Raw genomic sequence first — 23,964 nt, 5'->3', positions numbered from 1 at the left:
TGTATAGGCCCGGGGCCATCTGGGGCACGGATATTGCTGGGGTGTCGGAGGGGTTTTGCTCGGGAGGCTTCAGGCAGGTTGCTGAAGCGCTCTGTGGGACTGGTTTGTGGCCTGTTTGGAGAGGTCTGTACAGTCTGGGGGCTGTAAAGAGCCCCGGATTTGAGCAATTCGCCCTGAGCGGACGCCCTCAGCTGTGCCCAGACACGGCCCGGTCCGTCACAGCTTCACATAAGTAAAAGTAATCCATGTCATTAACGGGCTCTGAATGAGGTCTATTCTCCTTTCCAATACACATACGTATGCACCAAATGTTGTGCCTGCATCCACAAAAATGAGCTGTAGATATCCACATCAACATCCTCGGACGTGGATACCCGGGGATATAAAGTGGATACCCACACATTTGCAGGGTTCTACATACAAAATTTGTATCCACAAAAATGAGCCGTGGATATCTGCATCCACATGCAGATAGGTATAAAGCAGGTACCTGCAGATTTGCAGGGCTCTATACATATGAACTCTCTGGTACTTTCAGGGGGAGTCCCTCTCTCATCCGAAACAAAACTTGACCCACATGTGTTGCTTCACTCTTGACGCCATAACAGGTCACTTACAAAAATGCTGCACGCGAGTAAGATGTGTCAAAGAATGTTTTGCTTGGTGGCAAAGAGCTTTTGTCCCCACTAAGCTCCAATGCATTTCAGGAATCTTAAAAAAAGAGAGAGATGATGACCCTTTAAAGGGCAGCTGTGCCATCAGCTGTTGGTATTTGTCAGACATCACCTGGAACGAACCCAGCATCGGGGCATTTAAATTTTAAAGTACACTTGCCACAGCTGTTTTCACAACACTCTGTAGTCCCACTCAGAGCTGCTCCATGCTGTCCTTCTGATCCTCTCTAACCAGCGTCGTTGCTGATTTGAAAAAGGTTTTATTCCTCTGAATAATAATATTCCTCCGCGTTTGCCTGCGAATATCTCCCCCTCCCCATGGGTTCATTAGTTGCCAAGCTTCTTCTCCCAACTCTCAGCAGCCTCGTCTTCCTCCCCACCATCAGCATTGCAGCCAAGAGAAGGTTCCACATGGAGGCCATGGTTTATTTCTTCACTATGTTCTTTGTTGCGGTAAGAATTCCTTCTATTTGTTTTGTTGACGGTGTCCTGTTTTACCCCTTCGCTGCAGGGTTTCCATTGGGAAATAAACAGGGGAAAACACAATACACAGAGAACATAATGTACTGCATGTCTGGAAAACATCCACTAATAGTTGCATTTGCCACTAGGTGTTACCCTGAGTATCCAAAATGGGATTCTTTGGTTTATGGCAATATAAATCAGGGATCATAGGGCAATATATTTGAACCCCTTTATTATTATTGCAAATTTTGGGTTTGGCACCATCTGTCTGTTGGTCCATTACAGTTTTTCAGTGGCCATCCTGGATTTGGGTTTTAAACTGTATTTAAAGTAATTTGATGTTTTATAGTTTTAGACAAAAGCATGCAGTGGGATTGTTGATTTTACAGTAGCTGAATTATGGTGTAAATTAAGGCTGGAAGCAGGGGGGGTTTATGGAGTACCAGAGGAAGATTGAGGGACATGTCACAGAGTTATCAAGAAAGATGATTATTAACCTGGACAAGTATCAGAGGGGTCGCTGTGTTAGTCTGAATCTGCAAAAGCGGCGAGGAGTCCTGTGGCACCTTATAGACTAACTGAAGTGTAGGAGCATAAGCTATCGTGGGCAAAGACCCACTTGCATCTGACGAAGTGGGTCTTAACCTGGACAGGAAATCTATTTGCCCTCCCTTCCAATGCACTAATAGGGGTGGAGAGTTATCTTGTTCACCTGTGCACAAAAAAATAATTTATGCACTTGCTCTCGTCAAGCAGAACGGAACTCCACACAACTGTTATTCTAATGATTAACAATGCTATTATTTTATGCACAAACTGCTTATATATACAGAGCAGAGTTTACATCATCAACATAGTTACCTTTCAGCCCCTGTGGGGATGAACATGGTATTAGAACCTGAAAAGAACTGGATTCCTTCCCCCATGCCCGATAACTGAACTCATATAATATTTAGCCATGTTAATCATAGATTTCAAAACATTCAGTAATGGCAGGCAAGACTTGCTATGCCCATGTTACAGATGTAGGAAATTCAGGCACAGGATGTGAGCATCATCAAAGCCCATCAGTGACAGAGCTAGGAGTAGTACACACATCTCCAGAGGCACAGTCTGGTGGTCCATCCACTGGACTTGCTCGTCCCTCATTCTAAAGGCCAGCTTTGTTAGCACAGAAAAAAATCCTGCTAATATCTGAAAACCTACCAGACTGATGAATAAAACTGTACCATGCCACGTGGACACAGTCTGCACTGTTTTAGGGGCTGTTACAATGTCCACTGAAGCCAAGAGAAAACTTGCCATTGACTTGAATAGGAGATGGATGGATCAGACCCTGGGAGAATAATTTGAAGATGCAAAATATTAAAATGTAAGAAAAGGGAGACAGCTGCCAGGGCTGTCAGAGTATGTCAGGGCGAGCAACGCGGCACTGCAGCTGCTGCTTTGCTTGTGTTGTGGAGTCCCGCTCTGACTCCCCCACAGGAAATTCTTCAGACCAGTGAGAGCATCTGTCCATCTCTGACAAGTGCTTCTACTTCAGCCAGAAATGCACTTTCAAACTCTCTCCTCCTGTTCTCCAGCCTTCTCAATACCCAACACCAAGCAGGGGGAGGGGAGGGAGAGTTACATACATGGCCAATGCTGCTACAGAAGAGACTGAGCTGAAGAACAAGCAGCCGATATCACCGTTAATGACATTGGTATCCCCAGAGAGAAATGGCAGCAAGACTTGTTTAAGGCCAATATATTGCCAAATGGATAAGAGACCAAATCAGGAACTGAGAAGCATCCCAGAGTCCTGGTCTACACTAGGGCTTTATTTTCAAATAACACCCCTTTGGCTGAATTAATAAGCAGAGTGTCCACACTACCAAGCCTGTTATTTCAAAATAACGAGCCGCTTATTTCTAAATCTGTACTTCTGCTTTCCTCAAGGAATAACCCTCATTTTGAAATACTTATATTTACAATACTCACAAAATGAAATACATTTTTGAAATTGCGGTAATGTGGATGCTCTGGTGCCACTATTTTGAAATAACGACTCCCCAGAGTAATTTGAATTAATTACTCTCCAGTGCTTCCTGGGGCTCTAAGTCGAGGTAGCACATCCACATTAACGGAGCCTGCCTGGGATTAATTTCAAAGCTTCTCCATAGTGAGAACATGATATTTCAATGTTTCTATTTTGGGAGTTTTTAAATCGATGTTAGCTATTTCAAAATAGTTTCCTAGTGTAGACCTGCCCAGATCAAGCAGAGGGACCTAATGAAGTCTAGCTGTCAGAGGAAGAGGCAAATGTAACCATCACTAGATGTATTCCAACCTGGGACCTTTGAAGTTAAATATGGACACCTCTACAGCTTGAGCTATAAAGCCAGCTGGCTGTTAGCTCATGCTGTAGAAATCTCTTGTTCTTATCTGTTGCTGTGGTCTAGGTTGCATGGGACAGTGAACCACACTAGGGCTATGTCTATAGTGCAGCCTTTTTCTGCAAAAGCTTATGCAAATGAAGTGCGGAGTAGAATATTGCCACGCTTCATTTGCATAATTAATTAGCAGCCATTTTTGCACATTTTCCTGAAAAAATTAGGAAGAATGGCCCTTGCACAAGAGGGGCGTTTTGCACAAAAAGGAGCCATCTACACAGCTCCTTTTTGCACAAAAGCCTCGTGTGTAAAAACGGCTGCTAATTAATTATGCAAATGAAGCGTGGTGATATTCTACTCTGTGCTTCATTTGCATAAGCTTATGCGGAAAAAGGCTGCAGTATAGACGTAGCCTAGATGTGTGGGTTACACAAACTCTATAAAAGAATTCCCACAAATATGCCTTTGGTTTTTCCAGTGAAACTCCTTTGCCAACACTTACATCCAGGGTGCATGAAAACATTTTGCAAATATTCTAGCACATGAGTTTACGGGCAGGAACATCCACTGATATGATGAATTTTAAGGGAATGCTGCAGAGGTTGAAACTCATCCTTATGATGAGAAACAGCACAACTCAAGTCCTGTTTTAGACTCATTTGTGTGTTGACCCCCTGCCTCTAGAAGGATTTCACCCTCCAAAACCCATTTTAATAATAATGGAGATTGCCTATCTCCTAGAACTGGAAGGGACCTTGAAAGGTCATCGAGTCCAGTCCCCTGCCTTCTCAGCAGGACCAAGTACCATCCCTGATTAATTTTTGCCCTAAATGGCCTCCGCAAGGATTGAACTCACAACCCTGGGTTTAGCAGGCCAATGCTCAAACCACTGAAACACTGGAAACGTTATCCTAAGAGTTAGAGAAATGAAGCTCACCCTGTAATCTGCCTCTCCCTTCCAAACAGCTTGACCATCAATCACTGGTTTGAGTCACGAGCCGTTCACAGATCAGCTGCAGACCAAGACTTTCAGCAATGATTTTTCACATAGAATTCACTAACCAAAAGGAGACTGGTCTAGACACAACTCGAAAACAGGAATACAGGCCCCATTTCCTGAATACATTATTTAAGCAATCACCCAGTCATAACTAGGACTCACGTTCTGTTCCTTACTGTGTCCGCACGGCAAGCAGAGATGTGACTGCAACTCAAGAAGACATTTGATCTCACTGGCTTGAGTCACAATCGCAGTCTGCCTGTAGCAGCACCGGCTGTTCAAACCTGTCCAGGATCCTGGCTATGTATTACAGCAGCTGGCCCAGTGGTGGGCAACCTGAAGCCCAAAGGCCACATGCAGCCCATTGGGGGTCCTGTATGTGGCCGATGACACACTTTGTTTACTGTTGTTCATGCTCAGGGTTGCCACATTCCGCTGGTTTCTGTCTACCTAGTTTTTTTCCTACTGGTATTACTAACGTGACATGTAAGGCACATGCAGTGAGATGCATGCTGATTGGACATAGTATTGACTGTGAACACCGTACGCTCTCTCTGCATCCAATCACAGTGCTGCTATGGTTCAGTCAGCACATCTTGCAAATTCTAGGGATGCAAAGCTCAGGTAGCAAAACTACCCCATCCCGGGAGACCGTCTTGTTTGTGACTATCTTCTTGCGGCTCACTAAGATGAAGGAGGGCCACCCATGTAGCCTGCTCACTAGCCTTGGTTGCCCATTGCCGGGCTGGCCTATGCTGCTGCAGCTTCATTACTATTACTATTTGGGTTCACTAGTTCAGGTATGGACACACAAACTGCAGCCACTCGGCTGATTGGGTAAAATAGGGTCATAGGATCTGACCCAGGACCAATTGAAATCAAAGGGTGTCTTTCCTTTTACTTCAGTGGGTTCCGAGTCAAGACTTTAGGGCTTGGTTGGAATGGACACTAAAATATTACATGGCCAGGTTTGCATCTGTGACGTGCTTTTATATTGTCCTTTTTAACAGATTTACCATGCGTGTGATGGACCGGGTTTGTCAGTGCTGTGTTTCATGCGGTATGATATCCTGGAGTACTTCAGCATCTATGGGACAGCTTTGTCCATTTGGGTATCACTGATGGGTGAGCATTGGTCTTTATCAGATCAGGGCTGACAACAGATTTTGCTGGGCCCTGGGCAAGGTACGGGGTGGGGGGGCTTTGTTCCGAATTCCCCCAGAAAGGGTTGGGCCTCAGTTAGAAGAGGCAAGGTTGGGGGGCACCCAAAATTCAGTGCCACCCAGGCCGCACCGTGCAGGGTTCTAACAACAGCAATTTAAAGGCCTAGAGCTGCAGTCACTTCTGTTGCCATGGTATTGGTGGTGACAGCCCAGAGCCCTAGTCCTTTATAAATCACCAGGTGCGGGGGCAACCGCCTGTTCCCCCACCCTTCCACTGGCTACCCTAAATACTTTGTGTGCTTCAGACAGGAGAGATGTGCTGTCTCCTCTGACCCCCACCTGTCTGAGCCAGTTTTGAGATGTTCTCCTATGGACCCCAATCCGACCTGTGGATTCCTCTGGTTTATGTTGTGCTAGGGCCTCAGGCATATGATAGACCAAAGCCCAATTGTGCCGGATGCAGTACAATCCCAGAACAAAGAGACAGTACCTGTCCCAAAGAGGGGCTGGAAAAGCTTTGGATGTGGAGACAAGCACTGATTCTTCACGGATCAGTTTTTGTTCCACACTCCTTGACCCAGAAGCCAAGAAGTCCACAGATAATCTGTCACCATTATCCGCCATTAAGCACATATCTTTACACCGGGGCTCATTTCTTCAAAGACACATAAGCAAATCAAAACTCATTCTCCTAATAAATAAATCCCCTGGTTTAATCAAGACTTGATTTTGGCTGTGAGGAAATAGCAGAGCATGTGGGGAAATAGAAAAAAAATCTCACTACCATTTTTATTTAAAATCTATTTTGACTTTTATTTTTTCCTTTTCCCCTTATGTTTTCCATTCCCTCCCCTTTTCCATAAAGGAGAAAGAAAGGGGGGAATGAAGAAAAGCAAAAGACTAAATTTTCCCTCTCTGATAGTGTTGATAACATTTTTTGAAAAAGATTTTTAAAATATTTCTGATTCTGGTATAAAGGACGGTTTTCAACAACCACAACAACAAAGTTTCATTCAAAAAATGCCAACCAGCTCTTAGATGAACAACCAACAAACCACTAAGTGCTATCAACCTTTCCTATGCTCGGGTGAGAGGTTACACAGTCACATTCACAACATGCCTTGAGATTATTTTATCCCCAGCTCTCTGGTCTCTTTTGATGGAAAGATGATTCAGCCAATTCCCACTTTCCATGGCCTTTCAAAGCCAGGTATTCAGAGCTTATGCAGCCTTTACACAGAAGAGAGCACCTAACTAGTTCACCCCCACAACAAGGAACCAATCTTCTGCATGTTAAAACAAGCATGGGAAAAAATCTCAAATATGGTTCAGATCAACAACAGTTTGAGAGTCCAGGGAAGGGTTCTGCTTTGTTGATAGTCTATCCATCATGTTTGTACTCTGCTTAGTTAATACTGCAAAAGAAGAAACAAATAAGATTCCAGGGCCATTCTCCCCTGGATTAAAGCAATTTCAAGGGAAACCAGGCTTGATCTATATCTCTTGGCTCATTGCGGCTCGGTTGAATTTGATTGCTTTATTATTGAATTTTAAAAAATGAGGACTAAGAGGTTTAAACTATTGACCAGCAGGGAAACCAATTAAAATGTGGACGTTTATCCCTGTGAAAAATGCAGTCCAAGGACATAGAAGGTATGGTGACTGAAATGCAGGGAGTTCTTTCCACCCTGGTGCTTGTAAAGCTCGAATGCACGTGTGCTACGTACAGACCCTTGGGTACGTTTCCTGGAATGCAAATCCAGGGCAGCCATAACACAGCTGTATAAGCTGGAAAAGCACAGAGCCCAAGGGGATCCATAACTTTTAAACAGTTCTTACCTGGTTTTGTACTCAACAAAAGCCTCTAATAACTTGCTTGCATTGGTGGTCAAACATCAAGCAGGTGCGTGGGCAGCCAACAAGGCCCAACCTAAGCTGTGCCCAGTGCTAGTTAGCAAGACTCAGATCTTAGGGTGGCCAGAATGGTCCTATAGGATCAACAGAGAAAATGGTGCAAAGTCATTATTGCTGAGGGCTCAAAAGAGAAAGAATTAGGAGGAAGCTAGAGATCCTATCAGGCCTGATCCTTTGGCTCATTAGCCTGGCCTAGTTTTCCTGCCTGGAAAACTGGTTCCCAGGGATCTCGGGGAAAGTTAATTCAATCACCATGTCTGGAAACATCTAGAGCTTGGTTGGTCTTTGCAAAGCCAAGGAGGAGAGTTGAGCTACACAAGTCTCACTGAAATTAATGGGAGTTGTGTGGCTAAATTCACCATCATCTTTGGACTTCTTCGCCTCCGAGTAAGCTTTTCAGAAGTGTCTAAGTCAGGCTGTGGCTCATGAGCCATATGCAGTTCTTTTACATTTAAAGTGGGGCTCACGGAGGCTGCCTCCCTATCCCCATTATTCTCTGCCTATCAGATGGGGCAAAGGGGCCTCTAAGGTCGTTAGCCCAGAGGGGGCTGTTGGGGGAAGCCCCAGGAGCTGCCGCCCCACAGGACAGGTTGTGCATGTCATGGCACTTGAACTTCTGAAAATGATTGTGTGGCTCAGCGGGTCAGTAAACTGGGCTACTTCTGGTCCCGGTGATTTAGAAGCCTAATTTCCATTTTCAAAGGGACTAGTCCCTGAAGTGCCTAAGCCAATTTGACTTTCAATAAGACACAGGCTCCTGACTGCCTGCATCGCTTATGAAAATAGAAACACACTTTCCTAAGTCTCTTGAAATTTTTTGCCCTTTGTCTCTTTCTGCAAAGGTGCCTTGGAAAGTCTCACACAAGAGAATTTTGAACCATGGGAAACCTTGTTTGCACAGCTGTGGGTCACACTTTGTGTGGCCCTGAAACAATCATGCAATTTATATTCCCTACAGATAACACAGCAAGTCTTGACTCATGCTAGGGTACGAAAGAACCATGTTCTGCCTAAACTATTAACAAGATTTTTGCAGTTTGATCTCTTCCTAGCACTGTATTGAGAAATGATCCGTCTGGCTGGTGTTGTCAGGCATTCTGCGTTGCACAGCACTTGCCACAAAAAGTGCTAGCCTATGCCTCAAACACCCAGGCAGCACAGTAACACAAATAATCAATAATAATAATAATCACATTTATGGCACGAAGCCCTGTGATACGATGAGAAATATCCCCTTTGTGCCACTGCCCGGTACAATACAATGCCACCTTGTGCCGTTCCAAGCCTTAATGGTTTTCACAGATGAGCAGATGTCCCAAGCCAGCTTCCTACGGCTTCTCTTAGTCTGTAATTGATGACTTGGGGGAAGGAGGTAGCCAGCTACACAGTGCTAACTGATCTGATCCTGGGCCATGTGTCAGCTGGGAAAGCCGCCACATGAAATATTACAACATACTGAGCAGGTCATCAGACTAGATGAATATTCCTTACCCTATTTGTTCTGCAGGCAGAGGGCCAGGTGTTTTAGAACTAGCTGGTCTTAGATCGCTCCATTTTAAGTTGTTCCACTTGGGATTAACTGAAGTTTTTCACCCTAGTAGGAACAGGCTGACTCTAAGGACACAAAAACATAAGAATGGTCGTACTAGCTCAGACCAAAGGTCCATCTAGGCCAATATCTGGTCTTCTGATAGTGGCCAATGCCAAGTGCCCCAGACGCAATAAACAGAATGGGGAGTCATCAAGTGTTCCCTTTCCTGTCACCCATTCACAGCTTCTGACAGAGGCTAGGGACAACATTTCTGCCCATCCTGGCTAATAGCCATCAATGGATTTATCGTCCATGAATGTATTTAGCTCTTTTTTGAACCCTGTTATAGTCTTGGCCTTCACAACATTCACTAGCAAGGATTTTCACAGGTTAACTATGCATTGTGGGCAGAAATACTTCCTTCTGTTTGTTTTAAACCTGCTACCTACTAATTCCATTTGGGCTGTGTCTACACTGGCGCGATCTCACGCAAAAGCGGCGGTTCTTGCACAAAAACTTGCTGCCTGTCTACACTAGCTGCGTGTTCTTGCGCAAGTAAACTGATGTTCTAATGTATGAAATCAGGGCTTCTTGCACCAGAACTCTGACGCTCCTGTTCAGGAATAAGCCCTTTTGTGCAACTGTTCTTGCGCAAGAGGCCAGTGCAGACAGGCAACATGAATTTCTTGTGCAAGAAAGCCCTATGGTTAAAATGGCCATCAGAGCTTTCTTGCGCAAGAGAGCATCTACACTGGCATGGATGCTCTTGCATAAAAGCACATCTCTTGCACAAAAGCATATGCCAGTATAGAGACTCTCTTCTGGAAGAGTTTTTGCAGGAGAACGCGCCAGTGCAGACGTAGTGGTGTTCCCTAGTTCTCATGTTATGGGAATGAATAAAAAATAAATAGCTCTTCTTTATTTACTTTCTCCACGCCAGCCATGATTTTATAGACCTTTATCATATCTCCCCTCATCATTTTCCAAGCTGAAAAGTCCCAATTTTATTATTCTCTCCTCATATCTCTGTTCCATACCCCGCCTCATTTGTGTTGCCCTTTTTTGAAGTTTTTTCAATGCCACATCTTTTTTGAGATGAGGTGACCACATCTGCACACAGAATTCAAGATGTGAGCGTACCATGGATTTATATAGAGGCACAAAGATATTCCCTGTCTTATTCTCTATCCCTTTCTTAATGATTCCTAGCATTCTATTTTAATTTTTACTGCTGCTGCACATGGAGTGGATGTTTTCAGAGAACTATCCACAAGGACTCCAAGTTCTCTCTCTCTCTCTCGAGTGATAACAGCTAATTTAATCTCAATCATTTTAGATGTATAATTGGAATTATGTTTTCCAATATGCTTTACTTTGCATTTGTCAACATTAATAAAAACCAAAAAGCTCAAGGAAATTGTATGGGAATGTAGCCTCTGAGCTGTCAGTTCCAACACAGCTCAGGTCAGTGTTGTCTGAATGTTGTTACCAAGCCATAGAATGCTAGAAATGCCAGGCTGAAGGGGACCTCAAGAAGTGATAGAGTCTTGCCCCCTGCGCCGTGGCGGGACCCAGTAGCCCTAGTAAGCAGGAAGCTATCTTCAAAGCAATCTTAAATGTGTCTCTCAACTCTGACTAACCCTGGCCCCAGCTGAGGATGGAAGGAAATGAACTGCAGGGCTGGACATTGTGATGAGAAATTAAATTCCCTTTTATTTTCTCCTCAGAGAATCTGGAAGGTAAGAGATCTGGGATCTCCTAGATCTGCCAGAGTTTCCTGCCCATGCTTGGGCAAGCCACTTTGCCTCTGTAGGCCTCACTTTCCCCCATATGCAATAGAATCATACCAGCCAAAGCGTTACTTCAGAATAATGAACGCTATTTTGAAATAACACAGTGTGCATCTATACAGCAAGCCATTATTTTGAAATAATGTCAAGCGGAGGACTTCTTATTATGACTCCTGTAACCCTCATTTCACAAGAAGTAAGGGAAGCTGAAGGAAGAGTGTTCTTCTTTCGACGTCCTACTGTGTAGACAGCGCCAAAAACCGAATTAAGCTATTTCGACTTTAGCTACGCAATTGATGTAGCTGAAGTTGCATATCTTAATTCAATTGTTGCCCTGCTGTGTAGACGTACCCTAAGAATGGTGTGCTAGAAGCAGGGTCAAATTCTCAGGGCCCCTATCAGCAAAATTGAGCTCTAATAGGGTATGTCTACACAGCAGGGCTAAAGTTGAACTAAGCTATGGAACTTCAGCTATGTCAATTGTGTAGCTGAAGTCAAAATACCTGGGTGGTCAACAAATACCTTTGATGTCGACACCCGCGCGTCCAGATTATCGCGCTGAGCCGACAAACAGCACGGCAGCGATTATTTAAATCGCCGCTTCATTTTCCTACATCTGGTAGCCCAATCTACATGCCTGTGGCGACAGAGGCATGTAGTCTAGACGTACCCTTAGAAACACCAAGTAACTGGCGCAAAATTAAAACAATGGGAGATGCTCGGATCCTCACTGTGGTTTGTGTCATGCAGCTCTGGCAGAGTTCGATGAGCCTAAAAGGTCAACCTTTGTGATGTTTGGCGTGCTCACCATAGCGGTGAGGATTTACCATGACCGATGGGGATACGGCGTCTACTCAGGACCAATCGGTACGGCCGTCCTCGTGATAACTGTGAAATGGGTAAGTTTTAGAAGCCAGCTGGCCACTTCGGTGGGCTAAAAGTCACTTCTGAATGGAGAGTTGCTGAGGTCTAGCCACCACATCAGTCCCACTTAAACCCGGAGGTCCATTTGCACCCACGTCTCAGGCTACCATCAAAGAACACACTGGGAGTTTCCCAGTAAAGCTTCTGAGCTCCTGAGAAGACACTGGAGGGGGGGTGGTCATTTTCTTTTCTAAACCAAAGTCTGTGCATTATGATACTGGGGCAGGATTCAGAAGGAAAATAGATGAGCTATCCCATTGGAGGACTAAATAGCCTTTTTTGTTCAACAAAAGCAGGCCAATAACAAAAAGCCTTTGTGATAACTGCCGGATTTGATTGGGTTGAGCCACTCTAGCAGATCTCATGTTCTTACATTTATAATCATCAACAGTATATTTAGGGAGTTTTTATAATAACCAAGAAGCAATGTGGTCTGGTAACTTTCTCTGAAATTAATGGAAGATTTGCATAAAAACAGATGGTACAGAACAGACATAATTCTGGCTGAACAAATACCGGTCTGACTTTGTTTGAAGGCTACACAATTTAGCTTCTAATTTCTGGGGGTGCCTGGATAACAACAGTCTTTCAAAGGGTTTTATTATGCAGCAAAATCTAGGTTGCCACAGATCAGATTATTAGAGAGAGTGGCAAAGTCATTAGAGTGCGTGTGTATGAGAGGAGCTAAGGATTAAAAGGTGATAGAACAAAGATGCCTGTAAGAACAAAGATGCCTGTAAGGACATTACCAAGTGTCATGGAAATTCAGTGAGCTAAATCGCAGGTTAATAATGTCACTAACCTTCACCTAAACCAGTGCTTCTCAAACTTTTTGGCCCACGGCCCACCCCACTCAGGGCAGACCTTTCGGCGCACCACCAGCCAACCCCTCATGATGACAAAATGGGTGCAGGTGCGAGGTCTGGGAGGGAGTTTGGGTGAAGGAGTGGGCTGAGGATGGAGGATCAGAGAGGCAGGGAGGGCTCAGTAACAGTGTGGGGGTTGGGAGCCTAGGCACTTACTGGCTCTGTGCCTCCCACCGCTGCTCCCATTGGCTGCAATTCTGGCAGGGAAAGTCTCCAGGCAAGCGGTGTCCTGTATGGCCGTTCCCCCAGCCGGGAGAGGCAGTGCACAGAACCACTTCCTTCCCCTAAAATCAGGATCTTGCCCGCAAGACTCCTCCCCTCCCCACACAGTGGGAAGCTGGCACTCGTGCTCCAGCTCCAAGTCCATGGCCCACCTGCAGGGTGATCACCAGCCGCACTTTGAGAACCACTGACCTAAACCTCTGCAGAGAGTTAACGCTCCTCTCTTACTATTTATTGTATTACTGTAGCCCCAGCAGAGATCAGAGTCCCATTGTGCTATGCAGGGCACACACATCAGAAGCAGCAGTATCTTGCCCAAAGGCCTTACAGATAGACAAGCAGGACCCACCCCCACTTTGCAGCTGGCAAGTGAAGCAGAGAGAGAGCACCAAGTTCTGGCCCAAGGGCCACACAAAGTCTGTGACAAAGGGGGGACTTGACCCCAGAGCTTTTCAAGCCCTTATCACAGCCTTAACCACAAGACCTTCCACCTACACAGCCCACGGCAACCCCACTCCATTGCCAGAGCCCCCTGGCTCCTTGCACATTTTAGAGGCTCCACCACCCATCCCTGAACAAGCAGCCTACCTTGGAGATAAAGCTGGCCCTTCAGGCAGACTGCCTCATTCCCCACACTCCCCGAGCAAACTTCAAACCAAACACACTGCTCTGACAGGTTCTGTGTAGGACATTCTCCTTCATTCGCTCCTCATGGGTCTTTCATGGCTGGGCAGGCGCGGCAGCAGACTCCATAGGGCCATGCCCCTTCTTCATGGAAGGACGCTCTTCACTGGATTGGCCGTAGGAAAGTCCTGTGGAAAGTTGCATAAGAGAGTGGGATGCCCACGGTGAAACTGCCCACTTCTCAATTATCCTGTTGGCTTTCGAAAGCCCCAGTTACAGCCAGACATCTCCAGGGCAGTGGGGACGTCTCAGCTCTGAAGAGCTGGTTTTAAAATCCTACGTTTCGATCAAATGTGAATGCACGGGGGGGTGATTTAATCAGGGCATTTTCGCCCACTATCCAACACCGTCTCTGCTCAAGTGAGCTTCTGGACAGGCATAGCAGGAGGGAGGGGCTGCAGGTCAGGACCTAGGCGCAGTAGCAGGCAGAAGAAGGTCTAGAATGGAAAGGCATTGCTAGTCAGCAGTGAGGTACATTGGCAAAGTGCTTAGATGTGCAGTGGCGGGAGGGTGCTCAAGACTTAGTTGCGAGATAGAGCAGGGGGTGGGAGAAGCCCAGGATGGAAACAGCCAGAAAATGCTGCAGGTCAGGGTTAGGCAGAGACTTGCCAGGGCCCCTGTGGAATGGCAAGTGACACTGCCAGTCAGGGGTAGGACGCGTCATCAGGACAAGGTGTAGGCTCCACAGAAATGGATTTGCTGCAGCGAGGGGGAAAGGAACCCAGTGCCTGCCCACACTGTACCTCGCTCTGCTCGAGGCTCACTTTTGAAAGCAGCCAGCAAAGGTGCAATCTCCCTGCTCTCGTGTCCAGTCCCAGACATTACGAGTCCAGCTTTCAGATCAAAGAGAGGAACCCAACCAGCCACTCCCTAGCAGGTCCTGCCTTGGAGCTCGAGCTTGGTTTGGTTCCTACCTGCATGGGATCTTTCGGAAGCTGACGAAGGAGCTGGAACATGGGCTGAGAGTGGTTTCACATGCTTTCTCTTCCCCTTCAGCTGAAGAAGATGAAAGAGAAGAGAGGCCTGTACCCGGACAAGAGTGTCTACACACAACAGATCGGCCCAGGCTTCTGCTTTGGGGCATTAGCGCTCATGCTGAGATTCTTTTTTGAGGTACCTGTTTGCACAATACATGATGGCAATAATGACAGGGGGTGAAGGATATTCCAGGGACACAGTGGTGAGGCACCCTTTTTAAGAGTGGGGGTGCTGCCCCCCGTTCTCCCCCTTATCCTGTCTTGACCGCTCCCGGCTGAGGCCGGGAGCAAAACCCTGGCATGCAGACCAGCAGCCAGGACTCCAGGTCTGAAGCTAGCAGCAAAGCCCCCTCTCCCACACATTGTGCAGAGCCTGCAGCGCAAGGGGCAGTAGCTGGGATCCTGGGCGCTAGGGGTGTTGCAGTCTCGTTAGCCCTGCATCCCTACTTCCCATGCCTATGCCAGGCTAAGAGGATCGCTGGTTCAAATCCAGCTCAGGCCAGAATTCATCTAAAATTATTGCCTACAGGAGATGGTGGGTCTGAGTCTTAGCCCAGTTGCCAGCAGACAGGTGTCCAGAGGCTCACCTGAGCAGCGGTTTAGGAGTCTACATCCCTTAGATCCCCAAGACTCCTGTCAAACCCTGCAGGGGCCTAAACTCACTCAGCAGCTAAGCGTCAGGTGCTAGGTCCCTTAGCACCTGAACAGGCATGTGCGGCGAGGGGTCCTGTGGCACCTTATAGACTAACTGAAGTGTAGGAGCATAAGCTTTCGTGGGCAAAGACCCACTTCATCAGATGCATGGGTCTTTGCCCACAAAAGCTTATGCTCCTACACTTCAGTCAGTCTATAAGGTGCCACAGGACTCCTCGCCGCTTTTGCAGATTCAGACTAACACGGAGACCCCTCTGATACCGAACAGGCATGTGGTTGCCTCACCTTAGGCGTCTGGACAGTTTTCTGCCCAAGCCCCAGAGTGACTCACAAACCAAGGGAAGCGAGGCATCCGGCTGCCTAAGGCACATGCGGGGCCCGATCCAGAAGACAAGCTCAAGGGCCACTTAATGGATTAGGTCCCATACAAAATCCTGTTGAAGGAGAAAGGGGAAGGGCCAGCTCCCAACTTGTAATGTTTAGCCCCGGGAGTTGAAATCCTCACCTAGACGTAGGAGACCCAGGTTCACTTCCTTCCCTCGCTGGCATCTCCCCCTGGCTAGCTTCAGCAGCTGTCCGCCTGGCATGCTGGCGGCAGGTCACCTTGTAAGGGCTCCGTCTCCCTCATGCATTGCATAGCATCCTAGGCACCTCGCTCAGGCTTTGTGGACTGCAGTGTTGTTTTCTAGGCATCTAAAAGGTGGGCTTTGCCAAACCGCAGGTTGCGAGGCTTAGGTCCCTGCATAGATGCCACCCTTCATGCCCTAACCCACCGCACCACCCAGGGGAAACCATTAAAATGGACTTCTTCTCTTTGTGGGTATGCCACCCTCTCATGCAACATTCCCCCTCCCCCCAGAAATGCCTTCAACCCATCACACTGAACAGCTTAAAAAGGATGAGTGGTCTGGCGGCACCTTAGATATGAAGTAAAATGTATAGAATCATGAGCTTTCATGGGTAAAACCCACTTCATCAGATGAATTGAAGTGGAAATAACAGAAACCAAGAGATCTATAGAAGAGCAGAAGTACCTGGCCAATGAAGGACCCGTGTTACTCAGGCTAAGTAATGTGTTATGTGATATGTGCCAGCAATGCTCCTCTGCAATGTATATCGACCAAACCAGACAGTCTCTGAGACAAAGGATAAATGGACACTAATTAGACATGAGGAATGGTAACACACATAAACCTGCCTGGTCACTCTGTTATTGGCTAGTGAAATTCCTTTGTAAAGGAATGGCTACTTTTAAATCTGTGACAGAGAGTCTGCAGAACCAGAATTTATCTACAGATTTGACACCATTACCCTGGACTTGAACAAAGACATTAACTTACAAAGCCAATTTCTCCCACCTTTAGCATCTGCTTTTCACATCAGAAGGTACTTCTTCTGACTGTATATATGTCTTGGTTTCTGTTATTTCCACTCCAATTCATCTGATGAAGTGGATTTTACTCATGAAAGCTCATGATTCTATATATTTTAGTTAGTCTCTACGGTGCCATAGGACTACTCCTTGTTTTTAAAGTTACAGACTAACACGGCTACCCCTCTAAGATAGTTCAAAAAGGAGACGCACTGGTCTATTTATAAAGCCCTGTCAACCTGCAGATATCTACTTTCTCCCCACGGATATCCACCAACTGGATCTGTGGATCACAGATCAGCTGTGGATACAAATTTGGTCTCCATGCAGGCCTCCAGCTATTAATTGTAACCAGAGCTGGGCAAGAATTGACAGAGAATAATGTACTTGATGAAGACATTTTTGCCTCTTTTTCCATTGGCAACTAGCCTGTGCACAGCTCACAGTTTTCTCAGATGTATTTGTTATTTGAAATGGTTCGCTAATGACCAGGGGCCTCTTGAAAACCCAGCCTCGTGTGATTTAGACAAAGCTCAAAACACAAACCCGTGGCACAGAACCCAGGAGTTCTCATGAAAGGCCTGATCCAATGTCCAATGACGTCAATGGAAGGACACTGATTGACTCCAGTGGGTGGTGGTTTGGGTCCTAGACCATCTCTTACAGCCACTAGACCAGGGATTGGCAACGTAGGCTAGTGAGTGGGCCACATGAGTGGCCTTCCTTCGTCTCAGTAGGCTGCAAGATTGTCATAAACAAGGTGGTCTCCTGGGATAGGGTAGTTTTGCTCACTGCGCTGGCACACTTAGAATTTGCGGTGAGGTTGTTGATTTGAACTGTAGCAGTGCTTTGATTGGATGCAGTCAATGTTGAATGCAATCAGCATGCACCACACTTCATGTGCCCTTGCTTTAGGCGTGTATCACTTTAGGAAAAAAACAATACAGATGGAAACCAGAGAAATCAGGCAACCCGTCTCACAGGCCACGTGTAGAACCCCAACAGGCCACACATTGCCCATCACTGCACTAGACTATCCGCTTTTCCTACATGAAAGTCTCTACATCACCAATGTCCAGGAAGGAAAGGGGAGAGCAATGGGATACTCTCGGCACAGCCTCTAGTTGAGCCTGTGTTCAGCCCATGTGTTCCTCCCATTCTGTGCATTGGGAGCCAACGGGTGCGACTTCACAGGGATGACAGAGGATTTTTTTTTCAAAGCTTTAAGTAATTTCAGTTTCTAGAAGGATGAAAAAAAGTGTCACAGCACAACACATACCCCCTCCTCACCCCGTCCATCCACAATCTCCTTCATTCTGCTTGAGCTTGTCCTAAGCAGTGTAATGAAACATTTCATTCAAGAGCAGGGAGATGTGCAAATCGGCCTGTGTTAAATCAAGTTTACTTTTCCGTTGCTGCTTGTTTAAGGCTGGAAGAAGCCCTTTTACAACACTGAAGGGAGGCAGAGGTCTCAGGATCTGATTTCTTTGCTGATGAGCATGGCCGGTATGGCCCAGATGGCCTGTAATGTGGTGAAAGGAGAGGGGATGGGTAACCACGTACACGGAAGTTTTGACCAGGATGCTCCTTAAAGGGCAAGATTTTCCAAAGAGCTCCATGCTCCCATTGAGGCACCTGAACAACAGCCTCATTTTTAGAAGCCCTCGGCATTCATCCTGGCCAAAATAGAAGCCGACCTTTGTTGTGGAAGATCCACCCTCCTGACCCTTTCTGACTGACAAGCCTGGTTAGAGAGCAAACCGCACTGGGTCAGGTGAGCTTGGAGCCTATCTGGACACAGCTCCTTTTTGGAGCACAGCTGGCTAATATAAAGGGAACTCACACCAGAGAGCAGCCTCATGAAGGCATAGTCCATGTGTGGGGAAGTTCAGGCATACCGAACCAACTGAAGGCTGTAGCATCTTAGGTGAGAGGTACTGCAATATCTGGCACTTTGGGTCTTTCTAAAGGATTTGACCATAAATTGCTAGATGTTCTGCAACTGGCTTTTAATCTCAGTGCCTCGAGCCAAGCTGGTGTCTGGGAGCTTCACCCAGCACATCTGTAGAGCGTCCCAGACAGAAGGCCCAGCAGAAACAGCCAGCCAGTGCTCTGTGAATAGCAAAACAAAAAGTTCACTTCCCTCCTGTGAGCATCCATGTGACTGGTCCTTACTCGGGGGGGGGGGGGAGGAGGGAGCAGCCTTTCAGTATGTACATCCAAGCATCCGCAGAGAGCCACATGTAGTTTGGTGGGCTGAGAACATCTGGCTTCTGCAGGCGTTCACACCAGAAATCTGCTGATGGGCCTGATCCAAAATCCACCAACGTCCATGAAAAAGACAGATGCTGGCTTCTGGATCAGGCCCTATAAGAGCAATGCTCATCCAGTCAGGGAACAGAAATAACATCATGTGACTTATTTGACCAATCGCACCTAAGCAGCACAACTTGACGTGCAAATAGCAAGGCACCAAGTGAACAGGAAAAAGGCTGAACTGGGTCAGAGAACGATGGGATTTAATCTGCCTCGGGGTGTATATGAAATTCCAGAGATGTGAGAAACTTGACCCCAGAGAGGCCCAAGTCCTCCAGCAGTGGGATCTCTTGCTGACATTCTCTTTGGTTGCAGGAGTGGGATTACACCTATGTGCACAGCTTCTACCATTGTGCTTTGGCCATGTCCTTCGTCCTGTTGTTGCCCAAGGTGAACAAGAAGGCAGGGAATGGAGGAAACCCTGCCAAACTGGACTGCTCCACTCTCTGCTGTTGTGTGTGAGATCCGCCCCCTTGCTTGGAGACTGGGGCTTCTGCGTCCCAGCAGGCACCACTTCACAACCATGAAGGACTGTAAGAAAGTTACACAGCCTCGCTCTTTCTTCCAGTGCGGATTATGGCCAGAAACAAGCTGCCAGTTTCCTACGGTTGAAAAGAATTTCACTACCACCTCCCACACCGAAGTGTAGGTTGTTACAAATTTTTAATTTGCTGATGAACAAACCTGAGAGGTCTCCTCTCTTGGCCACCATTCATGCCAGCATCCATGTGTCTATGTAGTCAACTGATAACTTTAACAGTAACTATCTATTACCCACACAGAAATAGTTGTCCACCTTGGAGAATTCCTGGCTGGCAAATGCTCCTGTTGACTACAACTGAGTAAATCCAGGAGGTCTGTGCCTCTCCCAGAGAGTTCTGCGGTCTGCATATACCCAGGGGGCAACACATTTTGTTTGCCTTTGGAAATGAGTATGACTGTTGCACCTTGAATACTTGCAAGTGTGCGTTTGCTAAGCTGGAGTGAGTGGGGTATTGCTTGTTGTAACATTGAAGTAACAGAGCCTGTATTTTTGCTAGAAATTTACTGTTTAATTTATGCCTCCTCTCAACATTCTATATTTAACATACTGATTTTGTAAGTAAGGCCCAACTGAACCTATAACACTGTGATTTGTGTAGAGAGCAGATACCAGACTTTAGGCTCACACAACCCCCCTAGCCTTAATGTCGTTATTAGAAGTTTACAGACAGAGAGGAGATAGGATCCCTGCCCATGAGAGCTTAGAGTCTAAACAAGGCAAGACAACCCCCAAAGAAGATGCCTATGCAGAAGGGGGAGAGTAGAAGGTTTGTGGATGAGAAAAGGAATTGGCTGGAGTGGAATGTGGAGAAGAAGAGCAGGCAAAGAAAGACTGCTCCAGCTGTAAAAAGCAGCATGACTAGACACAGAAGCCATGGCCCTGAATGACCAAGGAGGCCAGCTGAAATTTGAGGTGATATGACCCTAGATGAATGACCTGTGGAGTCACTGGCAGGGTTTGGGGGTTAGGCAGAGCACGGTATAGCCTAGCTTGTAACTTGGGAGCACAGAGCCTCCAGTTCTTTGTTCTCCTCTCCTACTCTCTCCAGCTAGTCACTGGATCTCTGGCAAATACAGAACAAACCCCTGGTGCTCTGGCTTAGCTCCCACTCCTCACTGGGCAAAACTGCTTGGCAAAGCCAATGGCAGGTTTGCCCAAGAGAAGACAGAATGAGAAGCTGAAGGATTTGGCCCCCAGCTACGTCCTCTCCTCTGCCAAATCCACTCTGCCTCGGAGTCAGCTGCAACACTGGGCACTTTGTGCTTGCAAACCTGCTTGGCTTACCCGGCCACCAGGGGTGCTTATACAGAAGCTCATTAATAGGTAAACTACATGGAAAATTAGAGGCACCGTGAGAAGCTCCTGGACGGGTGGGGAAGAGCCAAAACCCCTCTAGCATCCCATTGAGCAGACTATTTACTAAAGTAGACATGCATGATTCATTTAGACTGTCTGGGAGACAAGCCAAGTCTATATGTCATGGACAATTAGAGTGGGATTGATATACAGTGATGGCCATTGAAGGCCTGGTGTTAGTTCCTCGGGAACAGAACTCCATGGGGGGCATTCATCAGAGTGGCCTCCTGCTCGCAGGGCAACAACTAAAAATGAATGGGCTTCCAAACACAAATAAATGAAAAAGGCACAATGGGCCCAGCCACCACTACCATGCTGATGCTGCCAAGGTACCACCAATGCTGCTACCTCCAGGTACACAGGACATGCCCTAGCCTTGCGAAGTCTCAGGGCTGGACTTTCCACCTTAGCACCCACTTGGACACCGACACAAGCAGTTTTCCAAAGAGATGAGCGCAGGGCCCCATGCTGGATAGCAGACAGGTCCACCGTGAATCACTGCCTGGGCAGTCACATTTTGTCCCTGGCGTGCATGGTTTTTGAAGTGCTCCTTCTCCATCTAGGGGCTGTTCGGGGTGCCCAATAGATGACACAGATGTCTTTGTTAGAGCACATGGAGGTCTCAAGGTTATTCAGAGGGAGAAGAATGCTAGAAGCATTCTCACCTCATGTCTGAAGGAGCGTTCTTCAGAGGAATACTGCCCACCCCATAGGAATCTGTGTCAAATGCAACCTTCAATAGCCCAGGATAAAACCGAAGACCACACCCACACAGAATATATTTACCATGCATGAGGGACCATAGCCTCATGCATAGGAAATGGATGTTCTTGCAGCCACACTGCTGGATTAGACGGCAGGTGCTCAATTGGTCTTTCTCTGCCTTAGTGTCTCATCCCTAGAAGTGGGATGGAAACACCTCTCCACTCTCCTAGGGCCAGTGCAAGCTGTTCAGATACTAAAGTTACTGGGGTCTCTACACGTAACTGTATTGAGCAGCTAAGCTTAGCTCTACGTTTGGAAAGAGCACACGTTTTTTTAAAGACATACCACATATATTATCCAACCAGTACCAACCCAAAGCACCCTGGACAATCTGCCTTCAGCTCACACGACTCCACCCATCTCCCATCTGTCTCTTTACTCACCGGCCACACCTTGTTCTAACTCATAGACTGGAAGATCTCCAAAGTACAGATTGTCTTTGTTTTAGCCTTTTGTACAGCACCTTGCACAAGAGGGCCATGCACCATGACTGGAGACTCCACGTGCTTCTGCCCTCTGAACAATCAGCATCCCCATGAGCAAGCGCTCTGGGCAGACCATGAGATGTACTTTAATTTGCTGGATTTCTGAGCATGCTGCAAAAAATAATTTCAAAGTAACCATTTGCATGTATTTAACTTGCCTGTTCTGCAACTGTTTTTTTAAGAGGGAGGGAGGGAAGAATCATTTCTGGAAGGGTTTTTAAAAATGTATTAGTAGCCCAAAGAAATGGAATGATTCCTACATAATTAAAGTTTACTATTCAAAGTGTATTACGTACAAAACAGGTGCATGCTTTGTACGGGCCTCCATTTTCAAAGATCACTAGGAATTTTGGAGATGCTTTAAAAGGCGTGTGATTTTCTGGGGTGGAGGTTCAGTGTTTTGTGTACACCAGACCCCTTTTATGCTATCTTGGACTAAGCCCCCAAAATCACTAGTCTCTTTCAAAAAATGTTAGGCTACGTTAAAAAAAACCCACAAATATAACTGGCTCTATCAACAGTGAAACAGTTCCAAATACAACTCCAAGCCCTCCATCAGGTCTTCTTAACAAGTACTGACAAAGGTCACCATTGTTGTTTCCAGATAAAGCCTTACAGGGCTTTTCAGACAAGTTTTTGGGGCGTTACCATTTCGGACTCATTTTTCCATTAGAAGTATCGGGCCAGACCTTCACCTGGGGTGAGTTACCAGTAGTGTCCATGGAGCTCTGCACACCATCGGGCCCTGGCCTGCCTGCTTTGTTGTTAGAGGGCTCTCTGGACAACCCAGAGAACCAGTGACATAATGACATCCCCGCGTACTGAAACATGAGCGACAGCTTTCTTGGCCCACAGCTGAGTGAGAAGGGGATGTTTGGGTCAGGGGGATACAAACCAACCACACCAAATATGGAGAAACCTGCAAGCATATCACACTTTGGGGAATGCTCATTTCTTTTCCTGGTACTTAGATCCCCCAATGATAAGCCCCTGAGACAGACAGGTCTAGACCACCAGGAAGCAGAGCACAAGGCAAAGATGCCCTTTCCTTTGCAGTCCACCTGAAACAGGCCATCTGCCCTCGCAATCAGAGATGTTCTGCTTGGAAAACAAGCGAGCTGCTCCATAAATACTGCTCGTGTCTCCGGATTTGGCTGGAGTTGGGATTAGCCCCAGAGCAACGACTGGTAGCCAGCAAGCAGCCTCGCTGCATCGGCACAAGCCCCTGGTTGAGAACACCCCACACACACCAGGTGTAAGCTCCCGGAGGGCAAAGCTTGAGTTCTTGGTGTCTGCATGCCGGGTTTGGACTGATACAGCCACACTGGTTACTGGCCACTGATTGCTGGATCCAAAGAACAGACAGGACCTTATTAGACCATGGCTCTCGACCAGGGGTTCCCAACCTGGGGTATGTGTACCCCCAGGGAGTACGAGAAGCTTGTCAAGGGGGCCTGGGGAATATTTGGTAAATAACTAGATTATCCTAATTGAAATATTCCAAAAGTAGTAGTGTTAGTGAAAAAAGTTGTGGATTTTAGAGTCTAGAATTTATTTCCTTGCATATTGAATAGGGGGTACGGGAAGGTTTACTAAAAGCCAAAGGGGTATGGGGACCGATAAAGGTTGGGAATCCCTGCTCTAGACCAAGTGGAGGAGTTCTGGCTTTTGGTTCCTGCTGCAAACATATTGGTGGACTCAGTCCAGGCTCTGTGACAATTGCCACTAACTAGCCTCCTGGTTTCCAGACTCACCAGAGAGGCTAGGAATGAAATGAGCCACTGGACAACCTTCTTACCCTTAAAAGCAGCTCTCTTGTCGGTACAATAGTGTGGAAAGCAGCTGGTTTTGCAGCTGCTCGGGCTGTCCCTCTACTGCCGATGCACAGAG

General features: G+C 46.8%; 1 protein-coding gene across 1 annotated transcript; it reads left to right on the top strand.

Moving 5' to 3' along the window:
• The first annotated feature begins 826 nt into the window (after positions 1-826).
• On the top strand, positions 827-22,327 carry MYMK (myomaker, myoblast fusion factor). Its single transcript, XM_006123746.5, has 5 exons — positions 827-1,127; positions 5,522-5,636; positions 11,660-11,808; positions 14,602-14,718; positions 19,240-22,327. The coding sequence occupies exons 1-5, from the start codon at positions 993-995 to the stop codon at positions 19,384-19,386; spliced, it is 663 nt and encodes a 220-aa protein (XP_006123808.2). The 5' UTR covers positions 827-992; the 3' UTR covers positions 19,387-22,327.
• Positions 22,328-23,964: the final 1,637 nt, after the last annotated feature.

Source organism: Pelodiscus sinensis, chromosome 23 (assembly GCF_052426305.1).
Source record: "Pelodiscus sinensis isolate ZL-2025 chromosome 23, ASM5242630v1, whole genome shotgun sequence".
NCBI lineage: Eukaryota > Metazoa > Chordata > Testudines > Trionychidae > Pelodiscus > Pelodiscus sinensis.
Note: the sequence above shows the minus strand (reverse complement) of the source record. Positions and strands in the feature narration are given on the sequence as shown.

Bases quoted from the DNA above. Each gene is read 5' to 3' on its own strand.
- MYMK (XM_006123746.5), top strand. From the start codon at position 993: ATGGGTTCATTAGTTGCCAAGCTTCTTCTCCCAACTCTCAGCAGCCTC. The intron at 5,637-11,659 runs GTGAGCATTGGT...TGTGTCATGCAG, and splicing joins CATTTGGGTATCACTGATGG to CTCTGGCAGAGTTCGATGAG. The intron at 11,809-14,601 runs GTAAGTTTTAGA...CTTCCCCTTCAG, and splicing joins TCGTGATAACTGTGAAATGG to CTGAAGAAGATGAAAGAGAA.